This window comes from Leopardus geoffroyi, chromosome A3 (genome assembly GCF_018350155.1).
Source record: "Leopardus geoffroyi isolate Oge1 chromosome A3, O.geoffroyi_Oge1_pat1.0, whole genome shotgun sequence".
Classification (NCBI taxonomy): domain Eukaryota; kingdom Metazoa; phylum Chordata; class Mammalia; order Carnivora; family Felidae; genus Leopardus; species Leopardus geoffroyi.
In genome coordinates this window covers 124708743-124735926 of record NC_059336.1, presented here as the reverse complement: position 1 = coordinate 124735926, position 27184 = coordinate 124708743, and the positions used below count along the sequence as shown (strand labels likewise).

At 36.3% G+C, this 27184-nt stretch overlaps 1 protein-coding gene and 1 long non-coding RNA gene across 17 annotated transcripts in view; one reads left to right on the top strand and one right to left on the bottom strand.

Moving 5' to 3' along the window:
* Nucleotides 1-27184, bottom strand: part of PUM2 (pumilio RNA binding family member 2) — a 101873-nt gene that overhangs the window by 45997 nt on the left and 28692 nt on the right. For 7 of the 16 annotated variants that reach the window (XM_045447628.1, XM_045447626.1, XM_045447629.1 and 4 more), the window contains 8 exons: nucleotides 23060-23168; nucleotides 17265-17452; nucleotides 16536-16705; nucleotides 12887-13157; nucleotides 12554-12647; nucleotides 5282-5407; nucleotides 2346-2488; nucleotides 1024-1153 (listed from right to left, as the gene is read on the bottom strand). In XM_045447628.1, coding sequence (XP_045303584.1) covers nucleotides 1024-1153; nucleotides 2346-2488; nucleotides 5282-5407; nucleotides 12554-12647; nucleotides 12887-13157; nucleotides 16536-16705; nucleotides 17265-17452; nucleotides 23060-23168 — 1231 coding nt within the window. Of the gene's footprint in view, nucleotides 1-1023; nucleotides 1154-2345; nucleotides 2489-5281; nucleotides 5408-12553; nucleotides 12648-12886; nucleotides 13158-16535; nucleotides 16706-17264; nucleotides 17453-23046; nucleotides 23169-27184 lie in introns of all 16 variants that reach the window. The other 9 variants (XM_045447631.1, XM_045447630.1, XM_045447623.1 and 6 more) reach the window with 3 other exon arrangements.
* LOC123581497 lies at nucleotides 172-614 on the top strand. Its single transcript, XR_006703760.1, has 2 exons — nucleotides 172-314; nucleotides 543-614. It is a non-coding gene; the product is annotated as an uncharacterized LOC123581497 (long non-coding RNA).

Sequence of the window (27184 nt, the reverse complement as noted above, 5' to 3'; positions counted from 1 at the left end):
ATAATTACTCATATACTAAGAGTGAAAAAAAACGGATACTTAAGAGAGAAAGTGAGTCTTCAAGAGAGAACAGAATAGGAAATGACGCACTATCTACTGATATTCAAATGTAGCTTTAAATTTCACTTTAAAAACATAAGTGCTTTTCTTGGTTTAAGAAAATTATTGTCCTTGCATTATTCTTAAAGTTGTAATTTTGTATCTAGTTTCATGAAAATCTACAACAAAAATCTATTTTTTTGGCTCCTTCTAAAAGTTGTACTGTGGTAATGGGAATAAAGTTTTATCATTTTCTTTGCATTAGGCTTTCATAGGTGTATTTAAAAAAAATTTTTTTTTTCAACGTTTATTTTTGGGACAGAGAGAGAGCATGAACGGGGGAGGGGCAGAGAGAGGGAGACACAGAATCGGAAACAGGCTCCAGGCTCTGAGCCATCAGCCCAGAGCCCGACGCGGGGCTCGAACTCACGGACTGCGAGATCGTCACCTGGCTGAAGTCGGATGCTTAACCGACTGCGCCACCCAGGCGCCCCCATTCATAGGTGTATTTTAGTATACACTTGCTATCAGGTTATAGATACCAATAGTTCATAATACTATAAATTGGCTAAACACAATGAAACAGTGGAAAATTTTAGCTGCAAACTTCTCATATTAACTAAATGACCTTCTTATTCAGCAGCAACAGCACATAGAGGTTTTGTCTTAACATGACAACTCTAACCAACTGATTTTACTTCTTGAAGCATGCTTCAAGAATTCTGAACTATGTTGAGAAAATGCTATAGTTTATGCCATATACAGAGTAAGAAAAAATGGATGTACGGAGAATTCCAGTACATGTTCGCGATCGCGGTCTCACAAAAAATATAGATTTCAACTATTGGCCCCTGAGTTCTAAATAACTTATTGCAAGGTAGGCAAGACTTTAAAGATAGTTCTGATTTTTTCACTCTTCAATGTGAGCGATTACATTTAACATTTCAAACCTACGCAAATTTCTACAATTAACTAACTGTATACCTGGCATGCCGGTAGCAAGACCCTGACCAAAAGCCAAAGTTGGATTTGCTGCTGCAAGTGATTCTGCCTGCTGCCCTTGCTGGCCCTGATTGGGAGTAAGAGGGCGCTGACCTGCTCCAGCTCGGAGAACCTACAAAGGACAAATGATTTCCTTAAAAATGAAATTATAAAATAACAGATAAATAAATTTATCCCAGAGTAAACTGCCTTTGGATATTCTTCGAACATATTTATATGCAACGAAATGATGATTTGGCATGAAAAAACACAAAATACTTAAAATCAAAAACACAATCACTGGCTCATGACAACTAGAACAATCTATTAAGTAACATCTAGAGATTCTTGAAGGCCTTAACAAAAAGTTATTTTTAGTATTTGTGCTCTTTTTCTTACCAAAGAAATTTATTTGGGGGGGGGGGGGGGATGGCAAAATTTTAGATCATATTAATTTCACAAAGATAGATGAACAATTCAGGACAAGCGGTATTCACTGTAAATAAGCCTCACACATGGGTGTATTGGTCAAGTAGTATATTTTCATGTTTGCCCAAAGAAGATATAGATTGAAAAATAATTTATTAAATGGTGCCATGGTCTAATCTACAAGGACTGAGCCAAAGGACAGCTTCAACAGAACACCAATACAGTAATAAACCACATAAAGGAAATTTAGAATAAAATTTAACTGCCAAGTAACACTACACTTGTCAGTAAGTTGCTTCTTTGGTATAAATATGAAGAATTTGACAACAGAAGTCAGAAATCACCAATAGTGTTTCTACATTTATCAAAACAGTTTATCAAAACATGAAAGCAGCAGAAATTTCAAAAACCCAAAACCAACCAAAACCATTGTAATAAACATTCTCTTTTTGAAGAAATTAAATTTAACCAGTAGTGAAAATATTTCCTCTTTTCAATTTTCTCCAGCTTGCTTAAAAATATAAAGTACTCTGTAATCATTTTCTAGTCAGAAATGTATTAAGTTAATATTTAAAATAGTAATTTAAATACCCAGAAGAAAATGAAGTGACAATTACTTTGATAGGAACATGAGCACACCTGAAAAGGTGATGAAAAGAAAATTAAAATCTGCTAGAGATTTCAACAGTTTTATAACAAAAATGTAGAAATGGAATACACCTAAATCTAAATTCATGTAATACCAATTAGAAAAAAAAAACCACCATGTAATCAATACTTGTATATAGGTACTACATCACATGCTGAGGAGATGAAAAGACACACATCTTGAAAACAAGGAACTCATTGAATTTCAAGGACTCTTCAGGTATGATTTAATGAAGGCAGGCCTATACCTGTTGCTGTCCAGGCTGAGCTTGTGATGCTGCTTGCTGATTTGCTGTGTTGTTTGCCGCAGCTGCAGCTTGTTGCTGAAATAAATTGGCTGGATACACCCCCCATGGAACACCATAATACTGAGGTGGAACCACTGCTGGACCTAAACCCCACACCCCACCCCGCCCCCCCAAAAAAAAAGTTACTTACATTTTATAGATAAATCAGTTACCATTAGATCATAAAAAGGAACACTGTATATGAGTTAAAGCAAATGTCCTTATAATCCCCAACCCACTTACACCTGCTATATCCTTTCTTTTTTTTCCTGATTCTAGTAGGAAAAAGTCTCGTTCAGGTTATGATTACTTCAAGAGAAACAGGAGTGACAGCAGTGGCCTCAATGGAGATGGTAAAGCTAAAGTCAAAAGGACCAATGAACTAACAGGATACTTAATCATCTATGCAACAGTTACTGAATGCCAGTTTATGGGTTTGATACTGGCAAACACAGATAATATACTCAGGGAACATTAAACTTCATAAAACTGTAAGATTTACTATGTTCAATTCAAATTCTCTTAAAAGGCTATTTTCTGAATATTGAAAAAAATTACCAAAATATTACAAAACACTTTTATCTTTTTATTTGAAATCTACAACATAAAACTTTGGGACATTCTTGTACCAAGCTTGCGACAACTGTATTTGAATTGTAAACCTTGAATTTAAAAATATTTTTTAGTTAAAGTTTTTATTAAAAATATTCTTCATATTTGAAACAATTAATCACAATTCTCACAAAGCAACTGAAAATTGCATGAAAACAAATGAAACATCACTGCTTATGTGGGTAGGAAAATGGAACTAGTGAGTAAAGACAAGAAAGAACCAGGTAATATAAAGGCACAGAGGGACATAGACATGTGAAAGCAAACTAGGAAAAACAGAATGAACTGTTCTTGCTCTAGTCTATGTTATTCAAGGTAACATCTGCTTCTATGGGAGTAAACAGCATTATGCACAATAATTTCCACGTTAAGTTGATGAGCAAGATGTCATGATTATTAATTGATAAAATAAAGATGGCCTAAAAATCCACGGATACAATTTTAATATATCTAGTATTTTAAAAAGTTAAACTCTTGGATTCACTTTGTTTTGGAGGAAAATAAAGCCCAGTACAATTGACTGAATCACTAAAGTGAAAAGCATTAAAAAAACTTAAAGTATTATTTCTGAAAATAGTTTAAGCACCATCTACAATGAAAACTGTTAACAGGATTTATGAAGAATACATTATCAAAACAAGAGTCAAATATCTATCTAGAATCTCTTTGCCCAAAACAATAGTCAGAAGCCACCTGTGACTACTGAAGAATTAAAAAGTTAGACAGCCTGAACTGAGATGTGGTCTTAAGTATGATATACACAGGATTTTGAAGACTTTGCATGAAAAAAAAAGTAAAATATCTATTAGTAATTAAAAAAATATTAATTATATTAAAATAATATTTGGTTGTGTTGGGATAAATCAAACATTTAAATTAATATCATCTGTTTTTTGCTTTTATAATGTAAATACTAGAAAATTTTAATTGCATTATCTGGCTCACATTATATTTCCATTGGACACCACTGGTCTTAGAAAGCCTGAATCCAAAATGCCTAGAATGCTTAATCTGAAAACTAACCACTTCTTAAGGTTTCCTTAAAGTCCATAGATTGTATGATATACCAGAATTTTACATACTAACATCCAGTTAAATGGCACCAAGAAAGCTCATCCCCTCCTTATGGAATTACGTGCAGATCTATACTAATACTAAAATCTACTGAATGTGATAGGTTGGTTTCAGTCTCCTAAATAAGCTATCAAACTAGAATTTGAAATTAACATTTATTTTTTCACTTCTTAAAACAGTCTTGAGTATAAAAAACAAGTCCCCTAACTCCCAGGAAAAGACTGACTGTTCTACAGTCAGGATAATAACTGCCAGAAGTGGAGTTTAAAATTGTCAAATTTATCAGTGACAATTCATATCATTGAACAAAGTTTAAAAATCATGATAGTCTAGAGTTTTATGAAAGTCAGTTGGCAGGCTCCCTCCAGTGAACACACATTTATGGCTGACATGACCCTGTTCCTGCCTCTGTAACCAACATTAACCCATGCCTAAGACTAATTCATTTGTCTCTATAACCAACCCAACCTAAAACAACCTCTTCTTCAAAACCCTACACAGAAGATCAGCAAATTGTTTGCTTGGCTCAATAGGATGGTGCCTGACCAGCACACAACTCTCCTTACTACTTAAATAAGCAAGAAATGCAGCTTTGGGTTTAAAAACATTTTTCCCCAGTATTACTGCGATATTACTGATACATAACATTGGTATAGTTTTGGTTTTCATTTTAGACTTTGAGTGGCAGTTTCTGGTTTTGACAGTTAAGTGCTTTCCAACTCCATGCCACCTTTTTGCCCCTCAGTCGGCTTGCATATTTTAACACTGCTAAATAAACTTTATTTTTTAGATACTCATTCTCTCAAGACTGCTGAAGCTCCTTACCTCATACTCTCCCTGACCTGGGTATCTATGGTACCTACCCCAGTTTACTGCATTAGAAGTAACTTTACTTTTGCACTGTCTCTGTGGGTGATGGAATTGGTCAGAAAAAAGATCTGTGGTTGGCAATGTAAGATTTCTGAAACTACAAAACTGAATTGGAAACCAACTATGTACAAAAGGAAAAAGTTCTCAAGCTTCGGCTTTTTCCTACAGCATTAAAACTGGACAAATAGTAAACTAACTCTCTGGAAACGTCACTTGATTCTAGGTAAATGTTTCAGATTTTCTTAGGAACTTCAAATTGCCCACCAAATAGACAAAAATACAACTTGTAAGAAAATTAAAACTAAATCCATAATAAGCAACGAGGATGAACAATAAGTTACCTGCTAATGTTGCTGCTGCAGCCAACCCTGCTGCAGTATATGGATCAGTCCCTGGAGGAGCAGCACTAATAATATACGGATTTGGCACAAATGCAGCTGGAGCAAGGCCTGCTGAGAATACACCAGCTGTATTTTAAAAAGGGGAGAAATAATGAATGAAGACGTAAAGTATAATTTTCTTCATTAGGTAAAATAATTTCTACACTGAATTTGGAGTGGGGAAGCAGAGTGCGTATAGTGGTTCAAACTCTGATTAACTGAGTGACTTTGGGCATGTGACATCACCTGACTCTAAGATTCTTCATTTAGGAAATAGGTGTATCACCACTTATCTTAGAGGATTTTTGTGAGAGTTAAAACATGATACCAAATATGAAAGGACTGTGTAGAACTAGCAAAACAGGCACACAATAAATGTTTAGAGTTAGAACTACTATTGTTCAACGGTAGTTTTTCTTTTGTTTTTCTAATGCTTATTACTTATTTTTGAGAAACAGAGCACAGGCAGGGGAGGGGCAGAGAGAGGAGGAGACACAGAATCAGAAGCAGGCTCCAGGCTCAAGCTGTCAGCACAGAGCCTGAAGCCAGGCTCAAACTGATCAACTGCGAGATCATGGCCTGAGACAAAGTCAGATGCCCAACTGACCCACCCAGGCACCCCAGTATTTTTTAATTTAATCTTTATTAAGCTATACTGTGAGCTAAGAATTCAATAGTGAGGAAGGCATGATCTGCCCTCACAAATCAATCCATCTAATGAGAAAAACAAATTGACAATTAGAATACAGTATAGGAGGAGCTATAGGCACAGAGAGAAGGGGTACCTAGTGAGCTTCAGAAAGTGTGGGTAGGATGATGTGGGGTTGTAGAGCAAGGCAAGGCAAGACAAGACAAAATTGGAGTTACAATCAGAATGAAGACCTGTGAAGACCTTCCTGGGTCATGTTAAGAAGTTTGGACTTTACCCAGAAAGCAACAGAATAACAATGAAGAGTTTTAGGCAGAACTGTGACTTTAAGGCCACTTCTGCATCTAATGACTGCTAACGTGAATTAGGTAAAAGGCAGGGAAGAAGGTTTTTTAAATATTCGTTTGCAGTACTTATTAAAGAAAACTGCTGGTATCAAGAAAGTACTGTGTATACAAGTCACTGTAAGGTATGGACTTGCTTGAGTTGTCTCTTCTGGAAAACAAGTGGAAAGTGAGGAAATAACGGGAAAGGAGGTGTTTTAAAAGTTACAAGAGCTCAGAAAAATTCAATTTACAAGATGATTAATAGGGCGCCTGGCTGGTTATGTCAGTAGAGGCACATGATTTCTTGATTTCGGGGTTGAAAGTTCAAGCCCCACATGGGTGTAGAGCTTACTTAAAAATATTTAAAAATAAATAAAAACATGATTAAGGGGGAGAATAGGAGAATAAAAGCATGTGGGTATAAATGACTTAAAAGAAAGGATTCAAAAGGAACACTTACTCTAAACCTTAAAATCAAGGTTCAGAAACTCCATTCTAACTATATTATACCAGTTTTTAAATGTTTTGAATGTGACCCATAATATGAAATATATTTCATATCAACCTAGTGAGCATATATACATATACATGCCACAAACAAAAATATCAAAAAAAATTTATCTTTATAAAGTTCCATGTAACTTAGTATTTTCTACTAAATTTATTAATTTCTATAATCTATTTAATTTCTAAAACTAGTGGCCATACCCCACAACACTGATTTCATGTACAGGCACAACCATTTGAAAAATTAGTTTTTAAAACTTATATTTGAGAAAGAAAAGAGAATACACACATGCACACACACAAGTGGGAGAGGGGCAGAGAGAGGATCTTAAGCAGGCTCCACACTCAGCATGGACCCCAACATGGGGCTTATTACTAGGATCATGAACCGATCCAAAATCAACAGTCAGACACTCTACAAACTAAGCTCCCCAGGAGCTCCCAAAACTCTGCTTTTAATAAAGGAAGACTAAAAGAGGGTTCAGGGGCACCTGAGTGGCCCATTAGATTAAGCATCTGACTCTTGATTTCAGTTCAGGCTACGATCTCACGGTTCGTAGGATGGAGCTCTGTCTTGGGTTCTGTGCTGAAAGCAGGGAGTCGGCTTGGGATTCTCTCTCTCCTCCCTACCTATGTGCCCCTCCCCTGCTTAGGCTCTCTCTCAAAATAAATAAACTGAAAAAAAAAAAAAAAAAAGAGAGTTGAATAATATCCTTGCACTATTTAAAAAATCATTTGCTCAGAGTTGCATTCTTAACTAAGCCCTACGGGAAAGGTTTCAAGATTTCCCTGTTTCCTCTATCATAAATTGTCTTTGTCACAAAGAAAATGATGGATGTTGTGGTATCCATGTCCTACTACTCATACCCCTACAAAATCTCAAAGCCAGGATATAATTTTTTTATATTCCATATTTTATGATTTAAATAGCTTGCTTTTAAGATCTCCAATACTAGTGGAGTTTACAAAACAGAAAGTCAAAGTCCTCATATAATCTTTACTGACTGTTGGCTTATATTCTACTGAATTATTCAATTTTAGAGAGGATTTTAATATAGTTTTCTCCATATTTGTTATAAAACAAATATGAAATATAAAGCAGATATGAAGTAAAGTTTCAGGTATGTGGGGGAAAAAGGAATTAGTTTAGCCTAATGCATACTGAAACTTATTGAAAAAATGTTTTTCATGTGTTTTTATTAAGTTCACGATTAATTTAGAAATATTTACAACTTACTAGATAGCAAACAATACACTGTGTTTACATGTATATGTATATTTATGTTTGCACGTGTATACAAATGTGTTTATATATTTATGTTTATACATACACGTAGGTATATACATCATTTTCAATTTTGAAATGAACACACACACAGTCACACATTTTATATACTGTAGGCCATAATGGCACTTTAATATGTATTTTTCACTTTCCAATTAACCATAGGTCCTTTTCTATGTCAACAGGTAACCTATCAGGTCATTCTTTCTAATATACAGAAAGAACATACATGATTTAACCAGTCTATTAAGGATATATAGTCAGATGATCCACAATCTTTTGTTATAATAATCTTATTATTCTTTTAGTACGCAAGGTCTCTGCATTATCATCCTATCTTTATAAAAATTCAGTTAAGGTTCAAGCACCATGTCAGGCTGGCAGATTAGAGCCTGGAGCCTGCTTTGAATTCTGTGTCTCCCTCTCTCACTGCCCCACCCCCACTCAGAGAGAGAGAGAGAGAGAGAGAGAGAGAGAGAGTGTGAGAGTGTGTCAAAAGTAAATAAACATTTAAAAATTCACTTAAATGAGGGGCGCCTGGGTGACTCAGTCGGTTGACTGTCTGACTTCCTTCAGGTCTTGATCTAACAGTTCGTGAGTTCGAGCCCTGCATCAGCCTCTATGCTGACAGCTCACGGGCTGGAGCCTGCTTCAGATTCTGGGTCTCCCTCTCTCTCTACCCCTTCCCTGCTCAAGCACGTTCTCTCTCCCTCTCTCAAAAATAAATAAAGATTAAAAAAAAATTTTTTTTAATTAACTTAAATGGGAAAATATACATCAATTCTTGGCCAATATGTCCATATTAGTCCCCAGGAAAGTTGTGCCAATTTACATTCCCATCAGGAATATATGAATATGCCATTCACACTCCTGTCAAATTTGGACATTACCCAACCATTTAAAATTTTTTTTTTAAGTTTATTTATTTTGAGGGGGTGGTGGGCAAGCACAAGTGGGAGAGGGGCAGGGGCATGAGAGAATCCCAAGCAGGCTTCCCACTGTGAGCCCGGAGCCCAACATGGGGCTTAAACTCATGAACCATGAGATCATAACCTCAGGTGAAATCAGGAGTTGGATACTTAACAGACTGAACTGCCCAGGTGTCCCTACTAAACTGTAAAAGAGTTGTCAATCTGACAGGTAAAATAAAGCATTAAAAATATTTTGTTTTAATCTATGGTTCTTTGTCTATCAAAGAGGCAAAATGTCTTGCAAAACTTTTTCTCATTTAAAATTGATACATTAGGGGGCGCCTGGGTGGCGCAGTCGGTTAAGCGTCCGACTTCGGCCAGGTCACGATCTCGCGGTCCGTGAGTTCGAGCCCCGCGTCGGGCTCTGGGCTGATGGCTCAGAGCCTGGAGCCTGCTTCTGATTCTGTGTCTCCCTCTCTCTCTGCCCCTCCCCCGTTCATGCTTTGTCTCTCTCTGTCCCCAAAAAAATAAATAAACGTTGAAAAAAAAAATTTTAAAAAAAAAATAAATAAAAAAATAAAATTGATACATTAGGAATAGGACCCAATTATCTCGGAGCTATTTTCCAAATACATGCTTTTATCGTTAATTTGAAATCCCAATTAAGGTTAGAACCCACTCCGCCGCTGCACCACCTGGGTGGCTCAGTCAGTTGGGTGGCTGACTTCGGCTCAGGTCATGATCTCAGTCTGTGGGTTTGAGCCCCGTGATGGGCTCTGTGCTGGCAGCTCGGAGCCTGGAGCCTGCTTCCGATTCTGTGTCTCCCTGTCTCTCTCTTCCCCTCCCCTATTTGCTCTCTCTCAAATAATAAACATTAAAAAAAAAATTTTTTTTAAATGTGGCTACAAAAGAATTTAAAACTCTATGTGGCACATATTATATTTCTGTGGTAAAGTGCTGTTCTTTTTTTTTTTTTTTTTTTCAACGGTTTTATTTATTTTTGGGACAGAGAGAGACAGAGCCTAAATGGGGGAGGGGCAGAGAGAGAGGGAAACACAGAATCGGAAACAGGCTCCAGGCTCTGAGCCATCAGCCCAGAGCCTGACGCGGGGCTCGAACTCACGGACCGCGAGATCGTGACCTGGCTGAAGTCGGACGCTTAACCGACTGCGCCGCCCAGGCGCCCCGCAAAGTGCTGTTCTAAAGTAGGCTATCAGACACCCAAGAAATTACTAGTCAAACTTGGATAAAAAGAGTGATGGTCAACAATAAATACATTTAACTGTGGAACAAAGGTTAAAAGGTAGGATTCTTATATCTGGGTGGCTCAGTGCATTAAGCATCTGGCTCTTGGTGTCAGCTCACGTCATGATCTGGTTTGAGCCCTGTGTCAGGCTCTGTGCTGTGTTGAGCCTGCTTGGGATTCTCTCCCCCACCCCCACCCTCTCTCTGCCCCTCCCTTGCTCATGTGCCTTCTCTTTCTCAAAATAAATGTTTTTATTTTTTTTTTTAATTTTTTTTTCAACGTTTTATTATTTATTTTTGGGACAGAGAGAGACAGAGCATGAACGGGGGAGGGGCAGAGAGGGAGGGAGACACAGAATCGGAAACAGGCTCCAGGCTCCGAGCCATCAGCCCAGAGCCCGACGCGGGGCTCGAACTCCTGGGACCGCGAGATCGTGACCTGGCTGAAGTCGGACGCTTAACCGACTGCGCCACCCAGGCGCCCCAAAATAAATGTTTTTAAAAGATGGGATCAATTTTGGTAAATTATGCTTAGAAATATTTCCATTTTATTCAGGTTTTCAAATTTAATTGCATAGTCTTCCAGATGGCTTCACAAAGAAATTCTGCCTTATGGTCTCTTAAAAGACCGTATAAGTCCAATGTTACTTGAAATACTCCAGGGTACTAAAAAGGGAGATATTTCTAAATTCTTTTTATGACAAATCTGACCAAAAAAATGAAAAAACAAACATACATACAAACGTAAACACTAATTTCATATACACATTGATGCAAACACCCTAAATAAAACACTAGCCAATTGAAAGAGCTCATTAAGAGAATTATATATATATTTTTATTCCATGAACACAAGAATGATTCAATTATTAGAAAATATTCATAGAAGTTAGCATTTACAAATCAAGAGCTTTCACAGATACCAATTAAAAGATATATAAAAGCCATTTACAATGATAGTAAAAGATAAAATATCTAAGAATATACTTATTAAGAAATACGCAAACTTATATGATAAAAACTTTAAAGCACTCATAAACAACACATAAGCAGATGTCAACAAAAATAAAAATACACCATGTCCTGATTAGAATACTTAATATCATAAAGATGTCAATTTTCCCAAAGTTAATTTAAAATTTTAACCCAATATTCTGGTAGTAAATAAATGAAGTCTAAAGTTTATATAAAAAAGCTTGTAAGAAGAGAAAACTTCAAAAAGGAAGAGCAATAATGGGTATACTATTAGCCTGTCATATATTAAACCATACCATAAAGAAATAAATAAAAGCGTTACACTAGTCCATTAGTAGACAGGAATCACTATGTTCCTAACAATGAGAAGGAAGGATTAAGTATAGGAATAAAGAAAGTTGGAGGCAAAGAATGCATGCTGCTATTAGAAGTCACCTAGAATGTGTGGTCATCTTGGATAAAAACCAAAAATAAAATTTGGGGCCTAGGTGTCCTTCTTGGATTGACAAAGAACAATACAAATGTAAGGGAAGAGAAACAACTTAATAAATATCTCCCCCTTCCACTGATTATGATGTTGAGAATATTCACAACTTTTCCAACCAAGAAATAAATCAAGGTTAGCTAAAACCAGGCATAAACGTGGTTATATAAATCTACACATGTGATACAATGATGTAACAACACTATACATACATATACATTTACCAGTATCATATTCCGGATTGTGGTAGTGTACTATGATTACGTAAGATGTAACCATTTAAGGAAAGCTGTGTGGGGAACCTCTCTGTACTCTCTTTGCAACTCCATGTAAATTTAGAATTACTTCAAATTGAAAAGTTAAAAATAAAAAACCCCAACATGGACAACATGTACCAATGCTTTGACTCTAGCAATAACAAAGGTATAATAATAATTCATGTTAAAGGTTAAAGGTCAAAGTCCAAATAACTTAATGAAGTGAAGAAGAAAATATTTTAAGGAATTTTCTTGGAATTGATTCCCAAACCACTTTTTTAAATAAGCATTTTTACTTGACAAAAGACACAAACAACTACATTTGAATTTCCAAGTGTTTGACTCTCTTAACTTTACACTGACCTTATGTGCTGACAGCTTTCATCATATTATACATTTTTATTTAACGATACAAAAATCAGAAACAGTTCTTCCCTAGTTAATCTTTACTCCTGCCATGTAATCTATTACTCTTTTAAGAAGACGTTTTAAAACAAGAACCCCATACAATTATAGAAAGATAAAACATTCTAATAAACACTAACACAAGAGTTGCTAACAGTCTAATCAAAATGGTAACTTATAAAGACTCACCTATATGTGGCTGTTGAGCTGCAGCTAATGCATATTGCTGCTGTTGAGCTGCAGTTAACTGCTGAACTGTTAGTGCATTAGTCCTCTGAAAGAGCTATTAGGGAAGATATTTAAAACAAAGATTAGTCTCAAAGCATTTAATTTCTATTTAGAAAGCTGAGAATAGATTATTTTAAACACATATTTCAATCACTTTCTCAACTACAAAAACATTTTATTTATAAAACATTAAGTATTTAAGAACACTCCTATTATTCATGTCCATGCCTCACAGCACCAGAGGCTACACCGGTACATAGTTCAGAGAAGCTTCACTGAAGGGGCACGCTTTACCTGCTGCTGGGGATTGTAGTCAAAAAGGCCTACAGTAGCTCCTGAAGAGTCCATGGGTACCTGATTACCAGGATAGTCAAACTGCAAGGAATCCAGACCAACTTGTTCCATGGCATCCAGATTCTGGGTTTCAGGATTTGAAAACTCTTCAACAAGTGGTTTATTAGCTGTAGGATTAGGAAGAGGCCCCAATCCTTCTGAGGGATTAGTATTGGGGCCCAGGCGCTCAACTACTTCAGTTGGAGAGGCTTGACGACTTCCAGGAGTACGACTACATAAAGAAAACAGAAAGGCATTATGAGTAAAAGTAGTAAGTCAAATCTGAATGGAAAGTAGGAAAATCATGAAAAACAAATGGCAGCAAAATACAGAAGGCAAATCAGGCACCCCAGGTCACTAATTATTCTACTTTATTACAACCCCCCCCCCCCCAGTTTAATGTCTTCTTAAGAACTGACACAGTTTCATTTTTTCATGTTACTAATGATCATTTTCTCCACGGTGAATAGCATAAAGATATAACTCAATTTTACAGATAAGAAATTGCCCAATATCACAATTTAGGCTCAGACTACCTGAAACTTTTGTCTCAAATCACAGACAAAATGAGTAAGTACGAATAGCAGCCTATCAAGTGACAAACATGGGAAGTCTCAAAACCAAAATCCACCTACCATATTCCTGTCTTGCCCAAGAGTACAGAATTTTCCCGTAAAATCTTGCTTGCTATTTGGGGGAGGGGGGGGAGAGGGGACTGGACAGAAAGGACGGCCTTCATGACTTCAGAGTGTAAAATGTGGGATATAACAAAAAAGGACATGAACCAAGACAAAGGCTGACTCCAGACTCCGACTTTAAATATGATTTTGAGCAAATCACTTCATCTTCCAGGCCTCAATTCCTTAAGTGAGGAGACCAAAGACATAATCTTCTTGTACTTATTTTTCCAAATGAGGACAAAAAAGGAATTATGAAAAGCCTCTATGACCACTCTCAAAAACCCATCTTTATCACACTAAATTGCTTCAGTTTAAGTCATCAGAAAGAAATGGAAACGTGTAACATATTTACCAAAAACTAAATATGCCCTTCAACGAAAAGTAAACTTCCACATACAAAAAAGCAACTTCCTCTACTAACTAGCGTCTTTAATTTTCCCAAAAAATGTATTAAGATTAAATATTAAGGATCAACTCTTTTATCAACATCTTTCATGGTCTAAACTTTATTTCTAGGGGAGCCTGGGTGACGCAGTCGGTTAAGCGTCCGACTTCAGCCAGGTCACGATCTCGCGGTCCGTGAGTTCGAGCCCCGCGTCGGGCTCTGGGCTGATGGCTCAGAGCCTGGAGCCTGTTTCCGACTCTGTGTCTCCCTCTCTCTCTGCCCCTCCCCCGTTCATGCTCTGTCTCTCTCTGTCCCAAAAATAAATAAACGTTGAAAAAAAAAAAATTAAAAAAAAAAACAACTTTATTTCTATATATAATCTATTCTTATTTACCAATGTCTTTTCTTCTACAGAATTATTTTACGTAAGATCCTTTCCTACACAAGAAGTAAGTTTGTTTTTAGGAAGCTTGAGTTCATAGTATATTCAACCATAAGTACATTAAATAAATGGTAATAACTATTTTACCTGGCTTTCATTGCCAATTGTTAACATCTATGTAACTCTGCCCCCAACTTCAGGAGCTTCACATTGAGATAAATTTGCTAACATATACAGAGCATTTTACAAGTAATTACTTGTAAGAATTTGTTTCCAGATACTTAGGTGAACTTGCATTTTATTTAAAATTCAACCACTATCCTTGCAACATTTAGAAGAAATTTCTAACTCCTTTAACCATACATAATTTTTCATGTGAATATTCCACAAAGGTTTGCTTTTCTTTCAGAATATATGGGAAGAAAAAAATAAAACTGAAAGGGTCTTCTTTAAAATCAGCTAGAAAGGGGCGCTTGGGTGGCTCAGTCAGTTGAGCGTCCGACTTCGGCTGGGTCACGATCCCACGGTTTGTGGGTTCAAGCCCTGCATCGGTCTCTCTGCAGATAGCTCGGAGCCTAGAGCCTGCTTCGGATTCTGCACCTCCCTCTCTCTCTGTCTCTCTCAAAAATGAATAAACTTAAAAAAAATTTTTTTTTCTTTAAAGAATATTTTTTAAAAAATCAGCTGGAAAAAAAATAATAAAGCCTGGTATAGTTCTCTCCCTCCTTTCAGTTCTACACTCTAGTGGTTATATACTGATGATGTATCAATTAATGTACGTATTAATGATGTGTGAGCATAGTGACTGTATGGCCACAGCCCTATGTCTGACACATTTTTATACTATCAAATACAATACTGTATCTAAAATATTTTGTAAGCAATTTTAAATACATACCCCAACCTTAATGGAATAAAATTATAATTCTAATAAATGTACAAGTCCGTATTAATATGGAGAAGCATAGCCTTTCATACACACAACTCTAATATAGTGATAGATAGAGGATATAATAGAAAAGGGAATTACGCTATCAAGTGGTGCTATTTTCTTGCTATAGTTAATGGTGTATTAACACTTCAATTATAAATGCATACTCTGAAGGGCTCATAATCAACTCAGTTTTAAATATACACCCTTGCTAAATCGCAGATTAGGTAATTGCAGAAAAGCAAAATCAGGATAAGGCTCTAAAACAAACTGAAAAGCATGAAATGTATTTCTCGTCAAAGAGGTTTACTGGTTTTTGGATGCTTTTTTGCACTTAGATACAAATGGCACTGTTTTTAGGAAACATTGTTACTCTGCTTTTGACAATTAAAGGCAATAATAAATGTAAATGCATACCACCCACATATATGGTTACACTCAGTTAAGGGAGATTCTGTGGCTCACAAGACCTCAAAGAAAACAGCTCATTTTCAGCATCTCATTAGTGAAATATAAAGTTATAGGAATTCAGTATGAAGAAACAACTTTCTAATATCTAGGTAAAGGTACACTGGCTAATTTGAGACAGGCTAGAAGAAAATATTTAATTGCCATCAAGAAACAACTAAGTTACAACTTAAAGACTTCTAAGCTTAAAACTAACTTTTTGAGATCTCTAATATGTTCCCTACTTCCTAATTTCAGAAATATTAAGTATTAGCACAAATTCGTATTTATGAACAAGAAAGGTCACAGCTCCTAAGCTAATTATGTTTTCTCATTTCCAAGATTAAGAGTTAAGTGGGGGGTGGGGGATACAATACAGGGATAGAAGAAAGAGAAAACTCCACAAAAAAGGTGCTCAAGAGCAACCCCAAGAGGAGTTTGCCAAGAAAAATCACAGATTAAACCTAAAATTCACTAAATTTTAGCAGGCAGGAAAAAGTTAAAATTTAGACTACCATATTAGCAGAAAGGTAACAGCAATGTCTAACATTACTCCTTTAATGGAAGGCATGGTTTTAGAGACTATTCTATTGAATTATTTTTTAAAAAATGGTTCATAATCAATATTCCTTATAAAAAAATTAAATCTTTTTCTGGATTAACGCAAGGTACAAAGGGAAATAAAGTAAACCAAAATTGGAAAAGTGTCTAAATCAACCACATCAGCTAACAGTAATCATCCCTAAAGAGATATGCTTTTCTTCTTGAGAAAGTTAAAGTCTTACTTAAAATCTTTGCAATCGGCATCCATTCCATTTGGCAAACCTCTGCCATTTATTTTAGAATCATCATCATCTCCTTGTTTAAGATCTCTGTTTTGGTCCTCCTCAAATGGAGAAGCCTTGCCTTTTTGATCTCCTTTCTCAGGTCCATCTGTTTCAGCATCTCTAGTGCCCTGAAGAAAAAGAATCTGTTTGATTCTGAATATGTAATAAAACACAAAAAAAGGCACCATAAGGTGACCTAAAACTACACTATAGTGCACATAAACAATAAAAACATTGAACCTTATTTTACTTTCATAATCAACTAATTTATCAAAGGCCAAAAAACTGAGCACAAAGCAGTGATTTATAACAGAAGAGCTAAGGCAACCTTAACTATAGCGGGGCTGGAAGAGCAGTAACACCACGGAAGAGATAATATTTTACTTAATGCATAATTTTGTTCGCTTACATTCACATCAAGCACTACCATAAGTAAGTAATTTTAATCTTGCAAATTATGTTTTTTAATTCATATAATTTGATTTTTGTAACATGGCTAAGATTATATTCCCAGTGGTTCTACTATTTCATGTATTTCAAGAAGTGGCCAAAAAAAGAAAACAAGAGCTCCAATAAGTTATAAAATTTCCTTTAGCTCTTGGGAAAAAACAGAAAAATAAACTGACTTAAAGATAACCAAACAACCACTGAGTAATTATTAAATATTTCTTTATTCAAAATACTTACAAAAGTTCCCTTCCGAAATCGAGAATCCAATTTATCAGCAGGAGAAGAACTTAATACATATTCTACCATGCTCACACCAAGGCCTCCACTTTCTGATCGCGGAGACAGTATTGCATTTACTTCACTGTTTCCATGAAAACCCTGTCCAGATCTTCTCTGTACCATAATAGGCTGGGACATTGAATGGTCTGTTTGGAAGAAAGAACACAATTACACGTTTGTACTTTCAAGCTAACCAAAATGTATTTACATTAATATATTGAAGTACAAAAACTCAGCATACCATTTGCAGCTATGTGGATGGAACTGGAGGGTTATTATGCTAAGTGAAGTTAGTCAAAGACAAAAATCATATGACTTCACTCATAGGAGGACTTTAACAGACAAAACAGATGAACATAAGGGAAGGGAAATAAAAATAATATAAAAACAGGGAGGGAGACAAAGCATAAGAGACTCATAAATATGGAGAACAAACAGAGGGTTACCGGAAGGGATGCGGGAGGCAAGATGGGCTAAATGTGTAAGGGGCATTAAGGAATCTATTCCTGAAATCATTGTTGCACTGTATGTTAACTAATTTGGATGTAAATTCAAAAAATAAAATTAAATTAAAAAATAACCCAGGAAAAATAAATAAATAAAAGGTTATTGGCTCTACCTTAAAAAACAAAACAAGGGGTGCCTCGGTGGCTCGGTCGGTTAAGCGTCCGACTTCGGCTCAGGTCACGATCTCACAGTCCGTGAGTTCGAGCCCCGCGTCGGGCTCTGTGCTGACAGCTCGGAGCCTGGAGCCTGTTTCAGATTCTGTGTCTCCCTCTCTCTCTGCCCCTCCCCTGTACATGCTCTGCCTCTCTCTGTCTCAAAAATAAATAAACGTTAAAAAAAAAAAATTAAAAAACAAAACAAAACCCCTCAGCATATTGTTTTTATAATCTTTACAAAAAGCTCTTCAGGGGTGCCTAGGTGCCTCAGGTCATGATCTCTAGTTTTTGAGTTCGAGCCCCTCGTTGGGCTCTGTGCTGACAGCTCAGAGCCTGGGGCCTGCTTCAGATTGATTCCATGTCTCCCTCTCATGGTCTCTTTCTGCCCCTCCTCACTCCCACTCTCATTCTGTCTCGCTCCCCTAAAATTAAACAAACATTAAAAAAAAAATTTTTTTAAAGGCTCTTCATATTCACTGGTCTAGGCACATTTCTTGGGAATACAGATAGAAAGAGCCATTTGGTAAAAAATAAAAATAAAAATAAAATAAGTAAAAGCTGATGTGAAGCCAGTCAAACCAGAAAGGTCAAGGGAGACAAACATTGACCTGAAGGCTCAGCTACCTGTAAGCATCTCACTAAAATGTTAAAGCTCTCTTTGTGATTCATACTAATTCAAAACAAAAACCTTTAAAAGTAAAACCTAGAAGAATAAAAATAACTCCTAAATTGGCAGAGGCACTCCTCAAGCTCAGTTATATACTGGACAGATTTCAGAACACAAGGCTGTACCACTATAAACACAAACAAATAAGTTTGAAAAAATCAGTTCAGGGGCCCCTGGGTGGCTCAGTCGGTCTCTCGGTTTCAGCTCAGGTCATGATCTCATGGTTTCGTGGGTTTGAGCCCTGTATCCAACTCTGCCCTGACAGGGCAGAGTCTCCTTGGGATTCTCTCTCTTCCTCTCTAACCCTCTCCTGCTCACGCTGTCTCTGTCTCTCTCAAATAAATAAAACTTTAATAAAAAGAAAAAAATCAGTTAATATCACAGAATTTTCTCTTGGTGTAAAACCTGTCACCTGAAGATTATTTTTAAAAATCCCTTCTAGGGGTGCCTGGGTGGCGCAGTCGGTTGAGCGTCCGACTTCAGCCAGGTCACGATCTCGCGGTCCGTGAGTTCGAGCCCCGCGTCAGGCTCTGGGCTGATGGCTCAGAGCCTGGAGCCTGTTTCCGATTCTGTGTCTCCCTCTCTCTCTGCCCCTCCCCCGTTCATGCTCTGTCTCTCTCTGTCCCAAAAATAAATAAACGTTGAAAAAAAAATTAAAAATAAAAAAATAAAATAAAATAAAAAAATAAAAATCCCTTCTAGTTTAAAACTTTCCCATTTATTTTTAACAAAAAAATATTCACCTGATATGAGTGCCCTTTCTACATTGTTTTTAGGACAAAAAGGAAAAGGAGTATTTAAGATTAGAGAACAAATAGGATACAACTATAATTAAACATTTGAGGCAACTTTTTAGATCTGCCAAAAAAAATTGTAGAAGGAACCAATGAGCTGCCTCTGGTTCATTTGTGATCATATACAATATTCAGTATTAGGTCTAGTCCTTAAAGGGCTGAACTGTAATGGAGGAACTCAGTCATCACTTCATTAACTGTAGGTTTGATTGCTACTTTTGTTAAAGCATATAAAAACACTTCCATTACAGTATCTTTATCCACAAGAGATTAGTCATTATATTTTTTTCATTCAATCATTCACCCATTCATTCACTAGTTCTAATGTTGATTTACGGCCTCTTGCATATTAGGCATTGTGTTTAGAACAAACAAGGCAGTACCTGCCCTCAAAGAGATTATAGGTTTAATAGAAGGTAATCATAATAGAGTAAAAGAGCAGCAGTAAAAATAATCAAGGATACTATGCAAAAATAAAGAAAAGGCATCAATCCTTCTCAATCTTAGAGTGAATCCCAGAAGAAGTGATATGAAGAGTAAAGAGTTAAAGTGAGCAAAAAAATAGGGAAACAGGAAGGTGGAAAAGACAGTTTCAGTTAGAGAAACCAAGCGTATGGTAAAGTCTCCTACAGTCATGGAAAGAATCTTTAGATTGACAATTCCTTTAGGACATTATTCCTACAATTCCTTTATTCATATTTGTACATACTTGGCATTCAATAAATGTTTTTTTCTTTATTTTTTTTCAATGTTTGTTTATTTTTGACAGACAGAAACAGAACGTGAGCGAGGGGAGGGGCAGAGAGAGAGGGAGACACAGAATCTGAAGCAGGCTCCAGGCTCTGAGCTGTCAGCACAGAGCCAGAAGCAGACTCAAACTCAGGAACCATGAGATCATGACCTGAGCTGAAGTTGGATGCTTAACCGGCTGAGACACCTGAGCGCCCCCCAATAAATGTTCTATAAACAAAATAATTTCTAAATTTTTCATTCATTTCTAATTTTCACATGTCTCCAGGTAAAGACTAATATTCATCTTCAGAATTTTATCCATACAGCGTAAAAAAAAAATTTCAAGAGGAAATGATATAAGAAATTCAAAATATAAATCTGACACTAAAAGAAATATATAAATTTGTGGTTTAAATGTTTTACTTCTGGTACAAGCTATCCTCCAAATATAACATACCAAAAATATTTCCCAACCATCCATCTTGAAAATAATCTTTCATTACCATGTTGTGCTCAAGATGTTTTCCTTTGGAATGCTTTAAAAAAATATTTGGTTCTGGTAACTAAAGTAATTAACCACTCAACCTTTAAAACAAAAATCAAAATATGTCTACCATTCAACTTTTCAAGCACATGTAATTTTAGCAAGGAAAGCGTCTTTTGTGGGAAAAATGTGCCCCAGTCTAAATAATGGAATACTTTAAATTATGAGACCCATGTAATATGGGTTAATTCAAATCCAGAAAAAAAAAAAATCCTTTGAGGGCAATATCTTATTTACCTTCATATTCTCCAAACCTGGCATATATTACATACCGACGGACCTCAAAGAAAATTCCCAGTATTTTAAGAAAATTTCACTATAAATTAATAGCTAAAGTTTTCAAACTTTCTCAGTTTTTACTATAAGAGTATTTATTAATCACTAAAATTATCTAGTACTACCTAACTTTTCAGCAATTATTTTAGTTGAATAAACAAATTTATATATAAAAGACTTTTTTTTCAACATAATACTTAATTTTTTTATTTACATCCAAACTAGTTAGCATACAGTGCAACAATGATTTCAAGGGTAGATTCCTTAATGCCCCTTACCCATTTAGCCCATCCCCCATCCTACACCCCCCTCTAGTAACCCTGTTTGTTCTCCATATTTATGAGTCTCTTCTGTTTTGTCCCCCTTCCTGTTTTTATATTATTTTTGTTTCCTTTCCCTTGGGTTCATCTGTTTTGCTCTTAAAGTCCTCATATGAGTGAAGTCATATGATTTTTGTCTTTCTCTAATTTCACTTAGCATAATACCCTCCAGTTCCATCCATGTAGCTGCAAATGGCAAGATTACATTCTTTTTGATTGCCAAGTAATACTCCACTGTGTATGTGTGTGTGTGTGTGTGTGTGTGTGTGTGTGTGTGTATAATATACACCACATCGTCTTTATCCATTCATCCATCAATGGACATTTGGGCCCTTCCATACTTGGGCTATTGTTGATAGTGCTGCTATAAACACTGGGGTGCATGTGTCCCTTCGAAACAGCTAGCCTGTATCCCTTGGATAAATACCTAGTAGTGCAATTGCTAGGGTAGTTCTATTTTTAATTTTTTGAGGAACCTCCATACTGTTTTCCAGAGTGGCTGCACCAGCTTGCATTCCCAATATAAAAGACTTTAAACCTTTTAATGTATTTTAATGATTTGTAGAATAAAGAAACACCTGGTAATTTACACTCAAAATTTAAGGTTAATTTGATAATTATCCAGAAATTTGTTCAGAAATTTGTTTTGATGTTAATTTGGTAATTTTGTGTAGCTTTCACAAGCTGCAATGAATTGTTATAAAAAGAGAAAACTTATTTGTAAAATACATGTTGACAGTTGCATATGTATATATCTCAAATTTTACTAACGAGAAACATTTCAAAATATAATCAGTACTACTTTAAGAATAAGGCCATGCTCTTTAATTTACCTATCAATACAGTTACTTCCGTGAACTGTACTGCTTCATACCAGTTCCTTCTCCCTTAACAGTTTCTTGGTTTCTAAGTCTCTCTCCATTACTTGTGGATATCAAAAACATTCAAAGTCTGCTTCCTTTCTGTGGATTTACCTTACTCAGGGAGTTTACTTCCTTTCTGGGTATGGCAAATGTCTAATAAAGCTAGACTGAGCTGCAATTAGATAAATCAGTCGCTGTCCTCTAACACAATTTAAGATTGAAAATCCCTATTGTTGGGGTGCCTGGGTGGCGCAGTCGGTTAAGCGTCCGACTTCAGCCAGGTCACGATCTCGCGGCCCTTGAGTTCGAGCCCCGCGTCAGGCTCTGGGCTGATGGCTCAGAGCCTGGAGCCTGTTTCCGATTCTGTGTCTCCCTCTCTCTCTGCCCCTCCCCCGTTCATGCTCTGTCTCTCTCTGTCCCAAAAATAAATAAACGTTGGGAAAAAAAAAAAATTTTTTTTAAATAAAAAAAAAAAAAAAGAAAATCCCTATTGTTAATGTGCCCTCTTTTAATGGAAACTCAGAATTTTATAATCAGAGTTAACTTCATTTTTTTTAAAGATTTCATCTTTAAGCAATCTCTATACCCAACAAATTCACAACCCTGAGATCATGAGTTGCACATTCCACAGACTAAGCCAACCAGGCACCCCAGAGTTAACTTCAAATAAAACTTTGTAACATACTTCACCGTGACAAACACTTCTAATTGTTAAGTAGATCATTAGATAAGGGCTAATAAAAAATGCGCATTAACAAAAAATGTGCATTACAATGACTTATAAAATCTTCAACAAAGACTTCACAAATTTGCTCCAAATATTGTCTGGGGGTTAACAGGGTTTTTGAAAATTTCAAGTAAACTCATAATTCTTACACATACACCAATAACTTACGAGAAGTTCCCCATGCAGTCTCTCTCCATTCATCATCCCCAAGAAATATGCCTTTTTGTCCATCTTTTGTTGAATCATCAGGTTCCCAAAACTTTTTGGTAGGCAAAAGCTATTTGGGAGGGAAAAAATGATTAATTTAAGTATCATTCTGATTACAAATTTATTCTAATTCTACATGGGTGAAAGCAAACTTACCACTGGTATGTACAAGTTAGTTTTCAATGCTAAGGAAAATTCAGGGTGAACTATTTTCTAATTTGTATTGTTAATGATAAAATAACTCCTCACTTATGTTTGGGTACTGGCTCTAATAATTCTAGACCTGAACACTAATCAAAATACACTTTGGACTTTTCTATACTTTTTTTAAAAGGTTTTACCACCATGTGATTTTCTTTATAAATTTTTTCAAAAAACTTACTAAATTTCTTATTCAATGTAGATAATACAATAAAAACATCTATACAAAAAAGGAAATTCCTTTACTTCCAAATACTGCCCTTGGATCACCTCTTATCCCACAGCTTCCATGGCAGAAAATATATTTTCACTTTTACTTCACTTATTCAATGGAAGTATGTAACATATACAGCACATAAAAACTGTGTTGACACAATGATTCACAAATTATTCAACATGTACATTTTGGCTAATTCCTAATGATACTTTCTTACTCATCCAAGCCTCTCCTCTCTACTTTCCCTGACACTCAGAGAAGAAGGACTGGGGAGATGTTTGAAAAGTACAGACTGTTTTGTTTTTCTGAGACATGTACGTGGCATTTTAAGTTAAGTACTCCTAAGATCTCCTCCCTCTCAGCCCATAATTAGGTACCCAGTCTTCCAGGGCTCATAATTAAACCTGTATATACTTCTATCACTAAGCTTTTACCTGTGTTTGTCTCCTTAAGGCATAGTAACCTTATTTTTAGAGAGTTCACAAACATACAAACTAAATGTAATAAAATGAACGTAGTAAAACCTGAATTGAGTCTGAGAAATAAAACGGGGGGGGGGGGGGAGGGTTGAAAGTGTGAGTAGAAGGGGAGGAAGATACAGTAAATCATGAACAAAGGCACAACCTGATAAACTGCACTGTGTGTACAACAAGGTATGAGATGGATGAACAGATGTGGGAATGTCAAAGCTAATGCTGGTAAAACTTTCTAGGTCAGATTCTCAGAAGCCTTAAAGATAAGCTAAGAAATTGCACATTTCACCAACGTAAAGGGAATTCAGAGAGGTTAAGACACTATGTTTTAGAAAACAAGTCAAGTTATAACCTTTAAGAATAATGGATAGTCTAGACTACAGGCAAGGAAATCAGTTTAGCAAATTACAACAGGGCCAAGATGGTAGAACTAAAACAGGTGGTACTAACCCAAAGAACTGAAAAAACAAAATGGTTTGAGAGACATTTAGGACAGTCAATATGAGTATGATTACAAATGGGGAAGGGATTAATAAAAAGGATACAATTTTTAAATTTGGATAATAAGCTAAATGGTAGCACTATTAACTAAAACAAAAAGCCAGAAGCAGCTTTGAAGGCAGGGGGAAAAGTCCAATTTGGGCATGTTCCCAATCTACAGATTTTTTTGCTAAATTAAATATATTTAATTTTAAAGGAAACCAGCTTCTACCAATTTTAAAAAGAAAAGTTTTTCCATGTTAGGATCACCCTGGGCTGCAAATGATTTTTATTTAAAGCACATTTTAAACAATAATCTGCTCTAACGAAGATCCCAGCAAAATGCAACATCTGTTCCTTCATAAGCTTTTTAAAAAAATCACTATAAAAGGTTCATGTAAATATTCAAACAAAATGTAAAGCTGATAATACTAAAACACTGCACTTGATATATTTAAATAATTGAACATGTATACATAGTAAAACTCAAGTTAATACTTTAAAATATCATTAAAAATTGGTTTCTGAGAGAATAAATGTTTTATCCATACATCATGAAAAAAAGTTTCAATATCAAAATAATAGTAACAAAGAAACTGAGGGTAAAGTTTTAGAAACTTAATAGAAACAGTCACAGAAATGGCTGAAACTAACCTAAAGTAACAGAAATAACAATCCCTTTGAGGAAGTCTTTGTGATAAAGTTCCGTGTAGTGCTTTAGTAGAGAAGCTCATAAATTACTGCTTTAAAACACAACTAGAGGGGGTGCCCGGGTGGCTCAGTCGGTTGGGCATCCAACTTCAGCTCAGGTCATGATATCACAGCTCCTGAGTTCGAGCCCCACGTCAGATTCTGTGCCAACACTTGGGAGGTTGGAGCCTGCTTCAGATTTTATGTCTCCCCCTCTCTCTCTGCCCCTCCCCTGCTTGTGCTTTGTCTCTCTCAAATATAAACATTTAAAAAAAAAATTAGAAACAAAAACTGTATTAAGCACTTATCCAATGTGCCTGCTTTTTGCCAAAGACTGTGCTATGAATATCTTCATTTTGCAAACATTTATTATCATGCACAGTAGTTAGTAAAATTAATACCTCTCCTAACAAGGGCCTATACCAACATTCTACAAACAACGTTCTCTGACAGTTTATAGACACTGATTTGAAATACTTTCAGAGAAACTACTAGCTTGTGACCAAGAAAAGTTAAAATGAACTGAATACAGGGGAAGGCAACAATTCAAGATAGACCATTTAGGGGAAAAAAAAATGTAGGCAGTACACTGGCTGGAACAGCAATAAAATTAGAGATTTGCCCCTGGAGACTCTTTTACGGTAGTAGAAAGGGGGAAGCATATTATAGAAAACAAGGGTTAAGAGATCTTAAAGATCTGCAAAATACATTATCCAGTACTACTTCATTTTCGTTCCCAATTTCACAAAAACTTTAAACCAAGGTCAAGCAACTCAGTATATCTTGTTAACCTACACCTCTGTCTTTCCAACTCAGAAATGATTGGGTGAACATACAAATTCATCCCCCCAACTGTCCACCATTTTACTAGTTCTTTCCTTCAAGAAGCATTTATGGCTTGCCCTCTCCATCTTCAAAAATAGCAGTACGGGGGCGCCTGGGTGGCGCAGTCGGTTAAGCGTTCGACTTCAGCCAGGTCACGATCTTGCGGTCCGTGAGTTCGAGCCCCGCGTCGGGCTCTGGGCTGATGGCTCAGAGCCTGGAGCCTGTTTCCGATTCTGTGTCTCCCTCTCTCTCTGCCCCTCCCCCGTTCATGCTCTGTCTCTCTCTGTCCCAAAAATAAATAAACGTTGAAAAAAAAAATTAAAAAAAAAAAAAAAAATAGCAGTACGGGGAGCCTGGGTGGCTCAGTCGGTTGAGCATCCGACTTCGGCCCAGGTCACAATCTTGCGGTTTGTCAGTTCGAGCCCCACGTCAGGCTCTATGCTTGGAGCCTGGAGCCTGCTTCTGATTCTGTGTCTCCCTGTCTCTCTGTTCCTCCCCTGTCTGTCCCTGTCTCTCTCAAAAATAAACATTAAAAATAAATAAATAAATAAATAAATAAATAAATAAATAAATAAATAAAGCAAGCAGTCGACACTTTCACAAACTGCCTCAAAATAAGTAATAAATTCCTACAAGAATCTATACTATGAGGTACACTTACATTTCAGATTAATACCAATTACTACATAAAAATCACAAAACCAACCAAATTAACATAATCCCAAGAATTAACAGGATGTAAAGGCTTTATGTCTACAGTATGGTGTTTTAAATTAAGATGTTCATGTAAGGGGCACCTGGGTGGCTCAGTCGGTTAAGCAGCCGACTTCAGCTCAGGTCATGATCTCGCGGTCCGTGAGTTCGAGTCCCACGTCGGGCTCTGTGCTGACAGCTCAGAGCCTGGAGCCTGTTTCGGATTCTGTGTCTCCCTCTCTCTGACCCTCCCCCATTCATGCTCTGTCTCTCTCTGTCTCAAAAATAAATAAACGTTAAAAAACAAAAATTAAAAAAAAAAAAAAAAGATGTTCATGTAATATCCAAACTGGGACACTTCTGAGGAAGGGGGTGCTATTAATAATTATGCTATGACACCAGATATGTATCTGGACTATCTGGTCAAATTATGATGTTAAGGTGACTCTCTTCATAATGGAAGTTCACAAAAGACAGGCATAGATGCTAATAATTAAATGTGTATGT